Raw genomic sequence first — 18,664 nt, 5'->3', positions numbered from 1 at the left:
AAATATCCTCTGCGTACCTGTCAGCCTCTCATTGCCACCATTCTGACAAGAGTTCAACATGCCCAGCAAAACAGCCCACTACTCTTCATTTAATCCACTAAGACACTTTCGATCTAAATCTGTCACAATTTCACGCCCACCATCAACTCCAGTTGCTTGTGTGGCGTTGGCACGAGCAACTCCTCCCTTGCTACGTCTTGCTCCATTGCCACGCTTTTGACCTCCTCTTCGTCCAGCAAAAGTTCCACGTGATCTATTAACCCAACATTCTGGATAACCTATTAGCTAGAAACAACTTTCAGCATCATGTCCGTCTCAGTTGCAATTAGAACAAACTAAGGATTTGTCTTTATCCCCCCCCTGAATTTCGACTACCTGATCGAATTGCAAAACTCATAGGATTGCCTCTTTCTTCCTTGGTTCGTGTCATAGTTCGCACCCGCTCTTGCTAAACAATCATAGCATAGGCACGATTCAAATTGGGCAAGGGTTCAGTGCTCAAAATATTAGAGCGCACTGCTCCGTATCATTTTTCATCCAAGCCCATCAAAAACTGATGAACTCTCTCTTCTTCACGCTTTCTTTCCAATTCAATGGTAAGATTGCATCTGCAGCCTGCATAGATACATACTGGTATCTGATTATAGTTGTTTATTTCATCTCATAACGTTTTGAGTCTTCCGAAATAGGACACGATCGGTTGACCTTTCTGCCTACAATTCGCCAGACTCGATCTTAGTTGCTGCATTCGTGGACCATTCCCAATCAAGAACCTCTGTTTAATATCCTCCCACAGATCCTTTACGTTATCCATGTGAGAGATGGTCGAGCGAAGCGTCGGTTTAATGGTGTTAAACACCCAAGAAACCAGCATAGAGTTAACTGTCCACCAATCTTCGAGTTCCAGTGAGTCATTTGCTGGTTGCTTGACAGATCCATCAATAAAACCATATTTCTTTTTGGCCCGCAATGCAGTTCGCATAGCTCGCACCTATTCTTCGTAATTCTTGCCCTTCAATTGAACTTGGGTAATCAAGTTACCTGGGTTGTTATTTGAATTCAGTGTGTAAGAACTAGAGGTTTTCTTCCCTGATCTAGAACTCTTATTTTTCTTTTCATCAGCCATGGCTCTGATACCATGTAAAAGAACTAAGAAATTTTGGAATAAGAATTCTGATGTTTATTGCCCCAGAAATCAAAGATATATATAAAAATTACAGCTAACAAATAGGTTCCTAATCAAGCTAAACTACCAAAATTGTATCAGAATCATACAACAAAAGGTAAGAACAGATATGCACACAAAAATTCCTAAACAAATGCCGTAAATAAATGTAAAATAAGTGGCAGCTAACAGCTGTCTTTCCAATAGCATGCACTTCTTCTATTTTCCCTAAGCTTTGGCAAAGAATGGATTGCTAATGCAATTTTAATCCTTGTGTTTGTGTTTACTGAGTATACTTTTTAGGGTTGGTATATCTGTGTGATGTTTCCAGTGCCATCTATAGTCACCTAGTCTATTAAGTGGCCATTAGAGCCTATATAGATCTGCTTGTCGCTTAATGAATCTCTGAAGGAGGGATCCTGTCTCAATGGAAATTTGTTCCCTTGAGTTGTAAGTTGAGTTGTTTTTAAGAGCTTCACTCTACTTTTACACTTGGTTTTTCAACTTCCCTAATTTTAGAGTTTTCTCCATCTTTGGTGCCGTTATTAGCTTGACTATTCAATTTTTGGTGAAATCTCAATTGCCTTATGGTGATGGTTGAATTGAGTTTTCGGATTAGGTTTTCTGCAAGGGAACTGATCTTTATGTTGTATTGAGTTGGGAGCCATGGATTAAGCTATATACATGCATTTATAATTTCTCTATAATGGGCTAAGCAAGCCTTTTTTATCAATGAAATTTTATATGTATTGGCAGGAAAAAAATTTTCCAAACAAATGTTATAACTGACTTTGATTTTCATATAATAATTTTGTTAATTAATTATTTTAACTAAAATTTGAAACAATTGAAATAATTATTTTTAAATTCAAAAATTTATAAATATATAAAATTCAAATATAAAAAATAAAAAAAAATAGGAAAATAAAAGAATAAGAAGGATAAAGCCATAAATAGAAGAATGAATGGAAGTTATGGAAAGGTGCGATGGCAGTGACATCAAAGCTATGATCACGTGCCATGTGTCCACCGACACTGCCTTTCTTCTCACGCTTCGCATCAAGGGATTGCGTGTGCCTATCTATACACTTCGGGTAAATTACATAACCATATTCCAACTTAGATTAATTTAGATTAATGTAACAATAAAATTTTTTATATTTATTAATTAATTTTTAAATTATTTTATTAATATGAAATTTATTAAATTAAAAATTATATTTTTTTCTATTAACTTAATATTTAACAAGAAAATAAGTTATTTTTATTTTTTATTTATTTATAATTTCAAATATTACATATTCATATATTAACAATTCATAATCTATTTATTTAAACTATTAATTCATAAAAATATAATTTTTTAATTTAATAAATATTACGTTAATATAAATAATATAAAAATCAGCTATTAAAAACTACAAAAAAAATTTTATAATACTTAAATTTTTTAATTTAAGATTTTATGTTATAAAATAAAATTTAAATATTTTATTATTATATACTCTTAAATTTATACTATCAGTATAATTTACCATCTACATTTCCTAAATAAATAAATGTAATTAAAACAACATTTTTTAAAATATATTTTTAATAATATTTTTTCTCCTAAAAAAATAAAAAAAGTTTTTTATTGATATTATCGATTTTTTTTTGTATTATATTAAATTTATGTTATCAATTTAATCTTCCATATAAAAAACATGAATATAACTAACCAAATCCATTTTTTTAATTTATAAAAAATATTTTTTCTTTAAATACGTAAACCATTTTTATTATGAACATTATTCAAAATATTTTAATAATTATTTTATTATTTTTATCAACTATAACTCATTTAATAATATAAAACATAATTTAAAAAATTTTAAAGTATAAAAAAACTAATCAGACTATCCCTCGTTAACACGAATAAATAATTATTTATCCTATATATTGTGTTTAAAAACATAGTAAATAATTATTTAGTTATTTTTAATAATTAAATTAGATATTGTATATTCTAAAACTTTTTTCAATTTTCAGTTATAATTTAATAAATTTAAAACTATCTTTTAAATTATAAAATGATATGTTTAAATTGTAATAGAAATCAAATAACATAAATTTCAACTAAAATAAAATATAAAAAAATTGAGATTATACCTTACTTACAAACTGAAATCTTAGTTGAATTTAATAAAAAAAAAACACACTTAAAATCATTAGACATAATTTTAAAAAAAGTCATTTGCAATAAAAAAAATTCAATTTAATTATCATATAATTATATTATTTTCATTTTTTTGAAGTGAAATTTTTTAAGAATTTATAAAAAAAATACTTAAATTAAATTTTTATAAAATTCTAATTTTCAAATGAAAGTGAATATTGTTGTATTAGGTAAACAACAATTAATTACCTAATTGGCCAATTCAATAATTTCTAATAACAAAAAGTGAGAAAGTTCATCCACTGAACATGTGATTATATATTTTCAAAATTCAATTATTGAGTGCTTTCTAGTTCATCTAATTGAGAATCACAATGATGTTTTAAAACTTAAAACCTAATTTTAAATCCTTTAACACTCAAATAATTAATTTAAAGAAATAAAAAAAATTAGGTTTGATGCTAATTTTAATTTATAAAGTAATAATTTAATCTAAAGATTGAAAAAAAAAATCTTATTATTTCCCCTAATCTATATGGTTAGTTACTTAATTAGTTGATTTTTAAGTGGGAAAAGATAATGTAATTATAATCTCCTACCTACTTGAATTATATGCATGCATAAAAATCATGGGCTTCAATGATGAGTTCAGTGATACACAACCACTTCTCTGAACTGGATGCAACAGAAGAAATAAAAATGCAATAATGGTAGGCAACTCAATAAATCTCATTATTTACATATAATAAAATTTGTACTTTTTTTTATTCATTAACTATTCTTTAGTTTATTAAATTTTTATTAAATTAATATAATTTATAAATAAATCAAATCAATTTAAAAATTTTAAAAATAATTTTATATATTTATTTATAATTATTTTTAAATTTATAAATTAAAAAATAAGCTTTGAGAGAATTGATTTTTTATTTTAATATTTATAAATATTATATTTATAAATTAATTTAATTAAATATATTATAATATTATTCTAAATTAATTTTAAAATTTTATTATATATTTTATTTTATCCTATGATTAATTATTAGATATACTGATAGTAGTAAAAAATAATATTTATTTTTTTATAAAAAAAAATAAATCTTCTCTGTAATATATGTAAATAATAAATTTTATATGATTATAAAAAATAATATATATATATAATAAATATACCTAATAAATTTTTATTATCCCACATCCTAACAAAATCGGTGATAGCAATTAAAGATGACATAATTTTTTAGTCGAATCACGATTTATATCTATTAAAATATATTTAAACCACGTACAAACAACCGGTAATTTGATGGAAAAGAATGGCCTGAATTTTAGATATAAAAGTAGAGGCATATAACAGCTCCATTGCCATTGCCTTTATTCCTCAGAATAGGAAAAATCAACAGTTTTCCATATCTGCAAAGATCACACACCTCGAGAAATCGATGGAACAGACAAGATACAGAAGATTAGCAGGCTCTGTAGTTCTTCCCTTGTATTGTCTTCTTTGTGTTTCAGGATCTGTTGAAGCTTACAAAAACTACACAGTGGGTGATTCCTTGGGTTGGTATGACAATACTGAAAAGCCTACTGTAAATTACCAGAAATGGGCTGATTCCAAGAACTTCGGATTGGGAGATTTCCTCAGTAAGCTCTAAATTTCATTTCTTTCTGTCTTTCTTTTTCCATTAATGGGGTTCCTCATAAATGTTTGATGAGTTCATTCGTATAAGTCTCTCTCATACCCGAGTCATCTGATCTCTGACTGAAATTTACATGAACCGATAGATTTGTTGCCTGATTTTCCTTTTTTCATCTGTTGATTTGTTCATGTTATATTAATCTGATTTATTAAATTTTTCTGCAATTTTGGTAATTAAACAAATGATGAAAATTAAAGTTGAGAACAGAGACAATGATGACCCCTTCCACAAGTTTCTGATCAAATATCTCCTTTTTTTAGTTTCTTTTTTTTTTTTTTGAACTCCCAATTTTCTAGTTGAATTCAATTAATGAATTTGAAGGACTGATGGAGTTTCATCACACAGTATAGAAGCACAGATCCTGCATGGTTGTAAGTGAGAAAGCTCTGCTCAAAAAGGACATTAACAAGAAATATAAATTAAAAAAAAAAAGGTGAGATGTAGTGCATGATGTCGCCGACTGAACTGCCAACTAATTTGATTACTACCCTTGTTATTGTATTTTTCCTTTTTATTTTTTGCATTTTTTTTAAAAAGATATCATAATTTAATTTTTAAATTATAAAATTATACTCAATTATTGAATTATTAATTTATTTATTATATTTTTTACTCGTTTATTAAAAATTTTAGAAAAATTAACTGTAAAAAATTTAAAATATTAAAAAAAAAAAGGTTGAGTCGGCGTGGTCCCCTGGACAATAGCAGAAAAGTATGAAAATGAAAATGCTCGCTGACAAGTGGCTGGCAGAACCCAAGCTGATAAATATTTCACTTGCCACCGCCGTTTTCAGTCTAACGTGCCACTCTATCATTGGTTTCTCGGCCAAAATATTAGATTTTTTTTTTCAATTTTTTTATATATTGTACTTTATTAAATATATTTATTTATTTAAAAAACCTGATTTTTTTAATATATATTAACTATTTCTCCTGGTTTTCGTAGCCGTACAGTTCTGCTACTTCCTTCCATTCCTCTACTCATTGCAAAATGCTCTTAAAGCAAATAATTTCTCAATATATTATTAACATTTCAGTAATCTCATGTGCACATACCCATTTGATAAAAGATGGATTTTTTCTTTTTTAATTTGTTTTGACAATAATGATCCTTTAGCACTAGAAAATGATTGAATAGTCATGGATTAAGTTGAGTTAATTTGGGTTTTTTTTTTTTTTTTTTTAATTTGATGTTAATGCAGTTTTCAACACCAATAACAATCATTCTGTTGTTCAAACCTACAATTTGACAACATACAAGTTTTGTGATTATGACAATGCTGTAGACAATGATACCATAGAATGGTCAGCCACTGATCCTTCAAACACTGACACTCATGGAGTCACTGTGGCTGTTCCTCTATTAAAGGAAGGAATCACTTATTTCTTCTCTGGAGATTATGATGGTGATCAATGCAAGAGTGGTCAACGTTTCCAAATTAATGTCACTCACGGTCAAGGTTTGCCGGAAAGTCTCAAAAGTCCTGAGGATCAGGCTCCGGCGCCAAATAGTCCTGATGTCAATGGTGCTGATTCCGTACCAGATACTATTGTACCAGCCAATTTCGATCATCCTCAAGATGTAAGCGACGATGATAAGGTGGATTCGGGATCTATTTCGTTATATTTGGACATCATAAGCATGAAATTGAATGGGATTTTGCTTTTGTTTGGGATTGTTTGCTTGTTTTGATGGGTGTTGCTGTTGTGAGGTGTTATATTTTAATTCATTTTATTTATATTTTCTTTTGATACCTATGTATCTTAATTAATTATTTACAAATGATTATCATCTTATACAATACAATATATATTTATTTTTTTTAATTTCTGATTGTTTGAGTATAGAAAATAATTTATAGTTCAACTAAGAGTTTTCCTATAGAACTAGAGGAGAAAAATAAGATAAAAACAAGAATAATTTACAAGTTTGAGGTCAAGGCCTGTATCTTTGTTTCATCTCCAATAGGCTGATGGCTCGGATCATCAATAGACCCTCTAATTCCAGAAGGCAAACAGAGGAGCAGGGATGAGAACCTTGATGATCTGCAGCTGCAATTCTTCCAGTGAATTGATGATGTTAAGCGTATAGACAGGGACAGTACCCTTATGCGTGGAAAAGTGTATGCAGAGGTCACATTTTAGTAGTATAGGCATCTCGGTAGTGGAGGTGGTGGTGGGTGGTTGATCGAAAAAGTCCTTGTCCTCCTGCATTATTCCTGAGAAGAGGTAAATTCCTGACCTGATGCATGAAAGTCCCTAATGAAGCCAGCATCTGCGATGGGTTCAGAGGTGGTTGTTCTACAAACTCCTGCATCAAATTTGCAGACGAGACATGGCCAAGGGTTCACTCCATCATTAAAGAGTCTATATAAGCAAGCTTTTGTGGAATGCTCAGTTGATTTAACATCCTTCATTCTCTAATCAACAGGTTTTGATCCTGGAGGAGGAGATCATTCTGCAATCTGCTTCTGTTGGTTCCCTGATGGTTTGGCGTGTATTCTTGCTAGACAAAACAAGAAAAAAGAAGACCATACACACTTAGTCAATCTGATAATGCCTTATTTAAAAGCCATTTTTTTTATATGGTAATTTCATATTTGATTGTAGGAAAGAAATTTCAACATAAATAAGGAATTCAGTAATGGTTTCTGCTACATTATGTATGATTGATTTACCATAAGTGGCCATTTGGGAAACTATAAACTACAAACACAAGCTTTAGTTGGAGAAAATGGGGATTGATGTGGGTATGAACTCTATTTCTTTCTAACGGAAGGAAACTGTAAGGGATCATCAACGTTGAGAGTATGTGTAGCCTTCATAACTGCACCCACAAAGTTGCCAGCAAATTGCCTCTGATTAGGATTGTGACCCTCAATTCGAGGACTTTTTTGATTCTTTCCCTCACGATTCGCTTGTGCTTGACGTTTCTTCTTCTCTGAATTAGAGAACTTGCTGCTGTCGTTGTTGTTACCCTGAAACTGGACTTCATCCTTGTTTTTAGGCTTCCGAAAAACATAGTCCCTCTTCAAAATATTATCAGGAAGAACTAGAGGCTTCTTTGTAGGCTTTTTAGCAGGCTTCTTAACAATCTTCCTCTCGGTCTCAGGAACCTTGGTAGTGGTGGCTTCCAGGGACGGAGGCAACACTTGACCAAGGGGGACACTGGGCCGGCTTGATATTTTCAAAAAGTTTGAGGGTATATCAGTAATTTCACTTTTTAACTCTAAAAATTTTTTAAAACAGCTGCATCACTATTTTTTCACTGGTCTGCCGACAAAGGAAATCATCTCTTGGCTATTTCTCTCTTTTACCTCACCTCACTCCTTCCTTCTTTCTACTTTCTACTCAGGGACGGAGGCAACACTAAACCAAGAGAGGCACTAAGCCCCCTGAAATTTTTAAAAAATTTGAGAGTATATTAGTAATTTCACTTCCTAACCCTAAAATTTTTTTAAAACAGTTGCATCACTCATTTCTCCACTGCTCTGCCACAAAGGAAATCATCTTCTTTGTTATTTCTCTCTTTGACCTCACCTCGCTTCTTCCTTCTTTCTACTTCACAATTTCTTGAATCATTTGGCTAGCTCTATATGTAAGTCTTAACTCCTAAACTCACTTTAACTCTTTTATTTATTTAATTTTTGTCTTTTTTTTGCATAAATTTTTTTTTTCTTATTTTATATATATATTTTTTGTATAATCAATCAAAGAAGGAGGCCATAGAATAATATATAGCAAATCTGAAAATTTATTTATTTTTTATTATAATTAATATTAATTTTTATTTTTATTGGTTAATTATTGTTTGACAATTCTAGTTGGGCAATTCTTTTTCCAAGTAATTCAATTAAAGAAAAGATAATAATGCATTAGAAAATCTATCATTTCATTTATTATTTTATTATGAGTTGATACTTAAAAATAGACATTTATAAATAAATAGATGTATTAATATTATCTGCTATTGTTTTATGGAAAATATTAGATAGAGCATGAATTTAAAGTTTTGAACTGTAATCAAAATTTAATTAACAAAAAAAGTATACATTTAAAATGAATATATCAAAGAAATCATAAGACTTAACTGGATATTTCATTAATTATTTATAATGTATGTCCAATCTTGAAATCTTTACTATAAAAGAAAGGTAAAAATTGTAAAATATCCTTGTCCTTTAGTTTAATAATAAAAATTACTCATTGTAATAATTGATATTGTTATCTCTTTTCTATATAAATCTTTTATATATTTTATTTGATAAAATTTATTTCATAGTTGCATTAATATTGTTTTCTCAATTTTATATAAATATTAACTGTTTTTTATTTTTATAGACATGGCGCGATTTTTAAAAGAAAATCAAACACTGCAGACTCATTATCAATCAATCAACCTGTTCAACCAACACCACGTAAGCAGGTGATTTCTGAGGAAGTTGAGGTCGATATAGAAAATATTCCTTCTGATTCAGGACTACAACCTAACATAATGAGCTATCCACCTGATATTAGGAATCAGGTATGTAGAGTTTACTTACGTAAAGGTTCATGTCAACCACGCCATTATAAATTTCCTCAAAAGGTAGATGGAACTTAAAAACGGAGATTTATTGCATCTTAGTTTGATGAATTTAGTAGTTGGTTAGAATATAGAATTAAAAAAGATGTTGTATATTATTTATATTGTTATCTTTTTCCAACTAGGCATAGTGAAAGAGGTCATGATGCTTTTGTATCCAAAGGTTTTACTAATTGGCGAAAGAAAGAAAGATTGAGAGAACATGTAGAAGACTATAATAGAGATCATAATAAATGTCGGTTAGCTTGTAAAGATTTGATGAACCAAGCTCAACACGTTGGAGTTTCTTTTTTAAAACAATTAGAATAGTAAAAAATTGTGTATCGTTGTAGGTTAAATGCATCAATTATATATCTTCGTTATATCTTAATGCAATGATTGGCTTTTTGGGGGAATGATGAGTTTGAAAATTATTTAAATCAAGGAAATTTTCTTGAATTATTAAAAGTTCTGGCTTTATGTAATAAAGAAATTAATAATGTTGTGTTGAAGAATACTGCTGACAATCTCAAACTTACATCTCTTGATATTCAAAAAGACAAAGGCTTTCATTATAGTTTTGGGAGATGATTTGCTCTCTATTTTAGTTGATGAATGTCGAGATGTATCAATTAAAGAGCAAATGGGAGTTGTCATATGATATGACAATGAATTTGGATGTGTCATTAAAAGATTTATTGGTCTTGTGCATGTCCATTATATAAGTGCAGCTTCTCTTAAAAAAGGTATTAAGTCTTTGCTCTCTACTTATGGCTTGAATATATGTAGTTTGAGAGGTCAAGGCTATGATGGAGCTAGTAATATGCAAGGTGAATTTAATGGCCTTAAAAGTTTGATTTTGAAGGAAAATTCTAGTGCTTATTATATTCATTGTTTTGCTCATCAATTTCAACTCACACTTATTGTTGTTGCTAAAAAGCATTCAAGTATAGGTTCTTTTTTCAATATTGTTACTCGTTTGGTCAATATTATTGAAGGTTCTTGTAAATGTAGGAATATGCTTCGAGAAAAGCAAATAGAGAAAGTGTTTGAAGGAATTGCAAAAAGTGAAATAAAAACTGGACAATGTCTAAATAAAAAAATGGCATTGAAGAGACCGGAAGATACTCATCGGAGTTCTCATTATGGTACACTTATTAATTTGATGCATTTATTTTCTTTTGTCATTGATGTTCTTGAGTATATTGGAGAAAATGGTAGTGATGATCTACAAAGGGCTGAAGCAATCGATCTGCTAGATATTAACAATCGATTTAAATTTGTCTTTGTGTTGCATCTTATGAAAAAGGTTTTGGGAATCACATATGAGTTATCACAAGTTTTACAGAGGAGGGCTCAAGATATTGTAAATGTTATGAATCTGGTTAAAGTCTCAAAATATAATTTGCAAGTGATAAGAGAAATGGTTAGGAATCTTTGTTACTTGAGTTATTGGAATTTTATGGTAAATATGATATAGCTGTATTAAATATAAAGGATGTCTATGTAGCTAAAGGGAGATTAAGGCGTAAGAGTGAAGAAATGACAAATCTTCATCACTATTGTGTTGAGATGTTTTATTCTGTGATTGATATGCAGTTTCAAGAACTTAATAATTGATTTGATGAAGTGAATACAAATTTGCTTTTACGCATGACATGTCTTGATCTTAAGGACTCATTTTCTACATTCGATACAGACAAATTGATTCAACTCGCAAAATTTTATCCATGTGAATTTTCTCTAATTACTCTAATTGAACTTGAATCTTAACTTGAGAACTTTGTCTTTGATATGCGTATGAATAAGAAATTTTATGAAGTGAGTGAAATTGGAGGTCTTGCTGAGAAAATAGTTGCTACAAGAAAGCATATTATTTTTCCTTCGGTATGTTTGTTAATCAAATTAGCATTAATCTTGCCAGTTGCTACAGCCACAATGGAAAAAGCTTTTTCTGCAATGAATATAATTAAACGTTCACTTTGTAATAGAATGGGAGACGAGCTACTAAATTATTATTTGGTGACATACATTGAAAGAGATGTATTTATAAGTATTGACAGTGAAATTATTATAAATAGATTCAGTTAATGAAAAATAGACGAAAATTATTATAATTTAATTGTAATAATTTATTAATATTTTCCAAGCAATCTCCTAGTTAATTTATATTTGTTTATGTATATTATTTTTACAAATTGCATATTTTAATTGGACGTCTCTCAGTTGAATTACTGACTTCATCACTAGCGGCTTAGACCAGTTTCAATGCCTTTTCATCATCTAACGCAGCAAAAGAGTTTCCCAGTGAGAAAGCCATGGTGAATGCCCAAATCTCCACACACACGCGCAGACTGAGATGTTAAATTTGATGCAGGAGAGTCCTTTATATGCATGCATCATTACTAGTCCTTTTCCAAACATGAGTTGGATTTCACTTTTAAAATTTAGTATTTTCCATGCTTGAATTGGATTTCTCTAATTTGCTGAAGGAAATATTTTACTAACCGTTTATGTCAAAATGAAACACTAAACTGACTTTATTTTCCTTCTCTCTCTCTCTTTTTCTTTTATTCGTTCTCTTGCGTTGTATGTGGTAATTGCCTTTGCTGAGAACCCAAACCTCTGGCTAGACGGTTTTAAACAACAATATTTGAAGATGGACAAGAACAGCAATGTTGATGGAGTGGCTTTTAGAACTATTTATAGGTCTTACACATGTTGATTATGTACACTTTGTTGACTTCTTATCTCTTTATTTTACATTAAAGTCGGAGTGCCCTTTGTTATGGGAACCTCAGGGAGAGACCAGGATTTAAATAAGACCGTAGAGAAGCAGAAAGTTTATGCTGTGATGTCCCCACAAATAGGGAAGCAGGTGATCAGAATTTGTATCTCTGGTTGATTTAAAGATGAAACATAAACTCATCATATTCCATGTCCTTATGGATTATTATCTTGGTAGGTAATCTCTTGAAGTTATGGATATTATGGCTGAGCAACTTCCTAAAGCTTTTTCTGGGTTTTACTTGAATCTTCAATTGAGTACTGATCTTTCACCTTGCCGTCAAGTACTAGGCACCCCTCTTTTGACATTGTTTTTCCCAACTAGGAATGAGGGTTTCGTTAAACTATAGAGAGAAGAACAAAATTGGTTTGCTGTAAAGGATTACAAGCAAAATCAGTATCATGGAGCATTCTTTGGGCTAAACTATGGGTTACCACATTAAATGACGATTAACATGGATAAAATTAACGTTAACAAAATCAACAACGAATAAAGAAATATCATGAAAAATGCCTGAAATGACCATTTGAGCATCAACTTCCACACATATATGAAGAAAGGATTTGTTCTTTGCTAGTAAGATAACTTCCTTACAAGCAAGGGATTCAAAAGTTAGAGGATATGTGACTCCCAAAATCCTTTTATAAAACCAAGCAATGAGATGACCTCATAAATTTCAACTATGGCAGCAACAGCCCCCATTTGTCTCCATTTACAAATAGCAACATCAAAATTAAATTTGATACGAGGAGCAATTTGGACGTAGCCAAGATGGTTGGCGTTGATGCTGAATGTAATTTGGCAAGGTTCAACAAGTTGAGACACTGAAAATTCTTCCAAAAAAATCGAAGCTCTGGAGAGAATTTCTTAGAAAAAACCAAGTAGTATATTATTAAAGACTAAAACATTTCGTCTTTTCCAGATAACCACAAAATAAAAGCTAATAATGGCGGCATTTCGCAAATGCCAATTCCTTTTACTATTCTTAAAGTCAGATATAAGTATCATTTCCTGAGTTTGAAAGGAATAGAAGTTGCCTGACATTTGATTTGCTTATACAACTATAAGGTGACCACAATTCAAGAATCGTTGGTTTAAATTTAATAAAATTATGAACTTCGATCAAATCATTATAAGATAATTTAAAATACAATTCCTAAACCTAATTTCAATTCGAGCCCCAATTTAAAATAATTTGAAAGGCTATTAAAAAAAAAAACAATTCAAGACAGTTTGGAGAGCAATTTAAAGACTGTTTAAATAAAAAAAATTATTGATTTAAAATTAAATTATATTTGTTAAAATATTTTAATTTTTCTTAAAAATCTTCCAATCAAAATAAAATAAAAAAAATAAAATTAACTTATCTTTAAAAAAATTCAATAAAAAATAACTTAGACTTAATTAAAAAATTAAAGATGAAATTAAATTTTTTAAAGAAATTAAAGTACATGAACTTAATTTTACTAATGTATCATCTTGAAATTTAGAGAAATTTAAATTTTCAATTCTATTACTTGTCATTGTACGATAATTTGATAATTAAAAAAGTATAAAAGAAAAAAAATTAAAATAAAGAGCATTGAATTTTTATTGAGGATATAAAATAATAACAGAGTAATTGAAATAGTAGTAAAAATTTAAATGAGCATATAAAATAATAAAATAAAAAAATTGAGTGCACATTAATAATTAAAAAAAGTATAAAAAATAATTATTTAAAAAATTTAAAAAAAACTAAAAGAGCATTAAAAATTAAAGAGAGTATAGAGAATAATTATATAGAGAATTTAATATTTATACAAATGAATTAAGAGTAAAGTGATATATTTATTGAATTCTTTTGTATTTAAACTGTGAATTTGATCCGGTTTTAAAACCGTCGGTTCAAATCGATTCAGAATCACCGATTCACAATTTCTGAAAAATATGAACTTGAACAAAATTACAGAAATATAGTTTCAATCCGGTTCAAAGTCAATTTCGATTTGATTAATTTCAGCCCGATTTTAACCAAACCAATTTTACTTCGATTCTGATTTGAAACCAGACGGTAGCCACCCCTGTCTGCAAATGCTAACCAATGTCAAATTCTACAAGTACACCAGAGAAAGTAATAATTAGGAAAAGGCTATTGAAGTGCCAATTGACCATTTCTTGATGGTAAACTCATACCTCAACAAAATAGAAAGAAACTTTCAAGAGATTGATTTCACTTGTTAAAAGACGATTCCTGTTCCTCTCGGCAGGGTGCCGAGTCTTCATCATTGTGGTTAGTTCTATTTTTTATTTTTTTATCAAGCCCAACAAATGAAAGATTTATTGACCAGACTGACTTTAGGAACACTAATAAATAATTATAAAAAAAAAGCTTAAAATTACCAACTTAAACCTACCATCGACATGATATACAGCTTCCTCACTTTTTTTTTTTCTCTCCGGCTCTTTAAATTATGCTACACAAGGACAAATTGAAATTACATCAGTTCAATAAGAATAGTCAATACAAGCACACAATCAAAATATACTTCAAAGCTCCTAAAACTTCATAACTTTTCTTCTGTTTTTGTAATTTGTTTCCATTGTAAACATATAGAACTGCAATTCATCACCTCTACTTAACCAGAAAACACTTGATTATCCCTCATAGAGAACCTGACAGGCAACAGTATGGCCAAATCTTCGCTTAATAAAAATCTATCATCGTTAACTCATCATACCAATTTTGCAAATGTAAGGTCATCAACCAACTTCCCCAATAATCGATTAGCAAAAGATGCACCATATCTCTTTTCAGTTGCATTGCTCAGTTTAAAATTCAATCCATTTAGTTACGGTGATTTCAAGTTCCAAATCCGTGTCTACCATAGAAATGTTTGATGTCAGACAGAAAGATCCAATGGAAGCAAAAATCTTTACCTCTCTCTCTCTCTCTCTCTCTCTCTCTCTCTCTCTCTCTCTCTCTCTCTCCCTACAACTAAAGACCGCTCACATTTAGATAAAAATCACATTATTGATATCAATTCCCAAGCTTCATTACATCCACTTCCCCCCAACCCTCCTTCCTTGTTGTGTCTCTCTCTATCACACATTTTTCACTAAAATTGACAGATGAAACAGGGAACCTCCAAGCACATGACCACGCAGATCACACTATTGCAAAAACGCTATCCTAGGTTTAAACCTTGATACATGTTGATAGCATTTCCGAGCCCTGGTTACCAAGAACATACCCAAGTCACTAATTAAAGAACTAACTTCCATAACATCAAAGAAATCCTGTCCCAAAAAGATTCCTAGCCAGTAAAGGCTTACGATTTCTAATAGAAAGGGGGAGACCAATCTCAGCTATTGCAACTCATCAGATGGCCAAAAAATAAAGAAAGACCCTGCTGTCTAATTGACTTAGGGCTCAAAAACAGATTCAATCACACCTTTTCCAATTACTAACATATCATTCACAATGTACAAGTTCATAACAAACAGTACATCACACCCTAAAATTAAAAGAACGTAGATGATAAAGCAATACCGGCCATAACAAAATATACATTACATTAACCAAATAAGAAGAGAACCACAAAATTCCCAAATACAGAAGTAAATTTTATGAGGTTTGTTTTCATTCGAATTAAAGAGTTTACTTATCTTTTGTAGAAACCCCATATTTCTCCTGCATCTTAGCAATCTCCTCCTCCTTCTTCTTCTGATCAAACTTCTTGCTCATCTTGGCCTGCTGATAGTACAAAACGATCAAATACCTATTTGCAACGTTGAAACCCGACAAGTGATCCACGGCCGTTTTGGCGTCGTAGATATCCTCGTAGACTACAAAGGCCGTCCCTCGCGTATCCTTGTTAGTGCCGATCCGTATTTGGCGAATCGCCCCGTACTTGCCGAAAATATCGTACATCTCTTCGCTCGATATGTTGAAGGGAAGGTTTCGTACGTAGAGGACTCTGTTCACCTCCGGCGGAAGGCGGGTATTGCCCTTGCGGAGATTGATAGTGGTCATTACGACTATGAAGGAAGTATCCGCAGTGTCTAGCTGCTCAGAAAATGAGGCAGAAGCTTTTGGGTTCAGACAATGCTGGTAAATTTGACTTATATACGAGGATTGTTAAGGGGCTTTTGTTGACAGACTGGGGGTCATTTTATAATTTTATCATCTTCGAAGGCGGTGCCCTGGTGGCCAGACGGTGGAATGGAGCACGACGACCAAATTAATTTAATTTATGGACTTATACATATTTAAAATTTTAAGTAATTATATATTGAATTAAATTATTTATAAATAATTAATATATTTAATAAAAAATCATTTATAAATATATTAATTATTAAAATAATTAAAAATAATACTAAATAAAATTTATAATAAAATTTTAAAAATTATAATTAAAAATAATATTAAATAAGATGTATGATAAAATTTTAAAAATTAAATGATAATAATATAATAAAATATTTAGTAAGTACATAATTTTTAAGCATTAAAAATAAAAAGTTAAATATTTTTAACTTATTTTTTAAAATTTATAAATTTAATTTATAAATTTAAAAATTATTATAAATAAATAAATCAACATATTTTTAAAAAATGAATATGAATATCACATAAAAAGTTAAATAAAGTAGCAACTAATTTTAAAAGGAAAAAAATGTAGTTTGAAATGCATTCATATGCTAATCTTTAGGCACCATACCAGGAAAACCACCCAAAACTCCAGTCATCCACACTACTGATAGATATATGATCTAAAATTTGACATTTTCTTTCATAATTTTTCTAAAAGTTTTCACCAACCAGACTAATTCAAGCACTCTCTTAACCAACACCAGTTTTGGGCAAATATATCTATGGTTCATTATGTTATTTAGGGGTAAGAAATCTAACTGGCAAATAAAAAGAGGAAAAAAAGGAAGAAAGAAACATTTCTATTGGCAGGAAAAGAAGTTGTAATCCTCAATATATAAACTTTTACTGAGCAGAAAATGATAGATTCCTTACAATAAAACATATAGTGAGAGATTTGTGTAATCAGAATCATATTATTTCAACCTTCCCCTCTCCTTGCTTTCCTTGTCCACCATGGAAAAGCGGGAGGTAAGCTATTCATAATTTCATAATAGGGATCCTTGAACTTGTATTTGGTTAATATGCGTTGATGACCAAGGGGATATTAACCAAAACAAGCTCAAGAAGGATTTTAATGTCGATTCAGTCGAAAAACAGATTGCATATAAATGGGAAATACATCTAAGCTAATTCCTTTTATCGAATTATATTTGAATAGCAAGTCATTGGCTCTTTAAACTTCTAAGAACTTTTCAGATAATTCTCTGTTCTGCAGAAAAATGGCTGGACGTCTGTTCCTCAATTTGGAGGGTGGGACTCCAAGGCAACAGGAGCAACCGATTATTCCATGGTTTTTTCACAAGCTCGAGCTAATAGGAAGCAGCAGAAGACAAATATCAAACATACCAGTCTTGGAAATGAAAGAGAGTTGATTGCTGCTACAAGTCAACAAGATGATTCGGTCATGGTAAGTTTCCAGTTTACTAGGTTTCTATTTGCATAACTTAGTCTCATTAGGTTTACTCATGCTGCCTTTGAACAAAGGAAAAGCGTTGCTAGATAGGAAAATTCTTGTCTAAGTTAGGTTTAATAGATGGACTAATGAAATTCAAAAGCTGCAACATCAATGGCTTGGTTCACATATGAAACTATGGACCTAGTTTATACAAGAAAAATCCTAAAAAAAAAGCTTTCTTGCTCGCTACCATACTTACCTTGTAACGATCCATATCCCCTTGGTCAATGCATGTGAATCATTACATGGTAGAGTGTGACCTTGCAAGGAAAGCAAACTATATGAATTCTGCTTTGGAACAGAGAAAAAGAAAGCAGAGGATAAACAGAAAAGATTTTCAACATAATGTGACATCTTGCTTTCTAATCCTTCCACTATTTATTGCCATGCAGAGGAAAAAGAAGATCTTGACCTACATTAATTGCTGTATTAAGCCTTGATTTCCAGATAATCTCAAGGCATTGTCGATTAATCTCCTATCATTTTTACAATATTAAAAACAATGTTTGGCTAGTAAATTTACAGATGAAATATGTCCATCAATAGACATTTCATCTGGGAACTTCTGTAATCTTTTAGTGTGCTATATATGTATAAATAGTACAAATCTCTGATTCAGCATCTGCTTGGAAAAGCAGGAAAGAAAATGTTGAAACTGGATAAAAACAGTGAATATATCTGTTTAACATCAA

General features: G+C 30.4%; 3 protein-coding genes and 1 long non-coding RNA gene across 4 annotated transcripts; 3 read left to right on the top strand and 1 right to left on the bottom strand.

Annotated features, from left to right (window-relative positions):
• The first annotated feature begins 4,667 nt into the window (after nucleotides 1-4,667).
• On the top strand, nucleotides 4,668-6,853 carry LOC110643659 (early nodulin-like protein 18). The gene is made up of 2 exons (XM_021796115.2): nucleotides 4,668-4,970; nucleotides 6,229-6,853. Exons 1-2 carry the CDS (start codon nucleotides 4,769-4,771, stop codon nucleotides 6,717-6,719), a joined length of 693 nt encoding a protein of 230 aa, XP_021651807.2. The 5' UTR covers nucleotides 4,668-4,768; the 3' UTR covers nucleotides 6,720-6,853.
• A 1,489-nt stretch (nucleotides 6,854-8,342) lies between these two features.
• Nucleotides 8,343-12,559, top strand: LOC131174521 (uncharacterized). Its single transcript, XR_009144858.1, has 2 exons — nucleotides 8,343-8,624; nucleotides 9,368-12,559. It is a non-coding gene; the product is annotated as an uncharacterized LOC131174521 (long non-coding RNA).
• Nucleotides 12,560-15,799: 3,240 nt separating this feature from the next.
• LOC110643676 (splicing factor 3B subunit 6-like protein) lies at nucleotides 15,800-16,517 on the bottom strand. The gene has a single exon (XM_058138269.1). It carries the CDS (start codon nucleotides 16,391-16,393, stop codon nucleotides 16,019-16,021), a length of 375 nt encoding a protein of 124 aa, XP_057994252.1. The 5' UTR covers nucleotides 16,394-16,517; the 3' UTR covers nucleotides 15,800-16,018.
• Nucleotides 16,518-17,047: 530 nt separating this feature from the next.
• On the top strand, nucleotides 17,048-18,163 carry LOC110643667 (uncharacterized). Its single transcript, XM_021796124.2, has 2 exons — nucleotides 17,048-17,485; nucleotides 17,733-18,163. Exons 1-2 carry the CDS (start codon nucleotides 17,471-17,473, stop codon nucleotides 17,958-17,960), a joined length of 243 nt encoding a protein of 80 aa, XP_021651816.2. The 5' UTR covers nucleotides 17,048-17,470; the 3' UTR covers nucleotides 17,961-18,163.
• The last annotated feature ends 501 nt before the right edge of the window (nucleotides 18,164-18,664 follow it).

Source organism: Hevea brasiliensis, chromosome 16, assembly GCF_030052815.1.
Source record: "Hevea brasiliensis isolate MT/VB/25A 57/8 chromosome 16, ASM3005281v1, whole genome shotgun sequence".
Classification (NCBI taxonomy): Eukaryota; Viridiplantae; Streptophyta; class Magnoliopsida; order Malpighiales; family Euphorbiaceae; genus Hevea; species Hevea brasiliensis.
Note: the sequence above shows the minus strand (reverse complement) of the source record. Positions and strands in the feature narration are given on the sequence as shown.

Excerpts from the sequence above, each read along its gene's own strand:
- LOC110643659 (XM_021796115.2), top strand. The coding sequence starts at position 4,769 with ATGGAACAGACAAGATACAGAAGATTAGCAGGCTCTGTAGTTCTTCCC. Across the intron at positions 4,971-6,228 it reads CGGATTGGGAGATTTCCTCA|TTTTCAACACCAATAACAAT; the intron begins GTAAGCTCTAAA and ends ATGTTAATGCAG.
- LOC110643676 (XM_058138269.1), bottom strand. The coding sequence starts at position 16,393 with ATGACCACTATCAATCTCCGCAAGGGCAATACCCGCCTTCCGCCGGAG.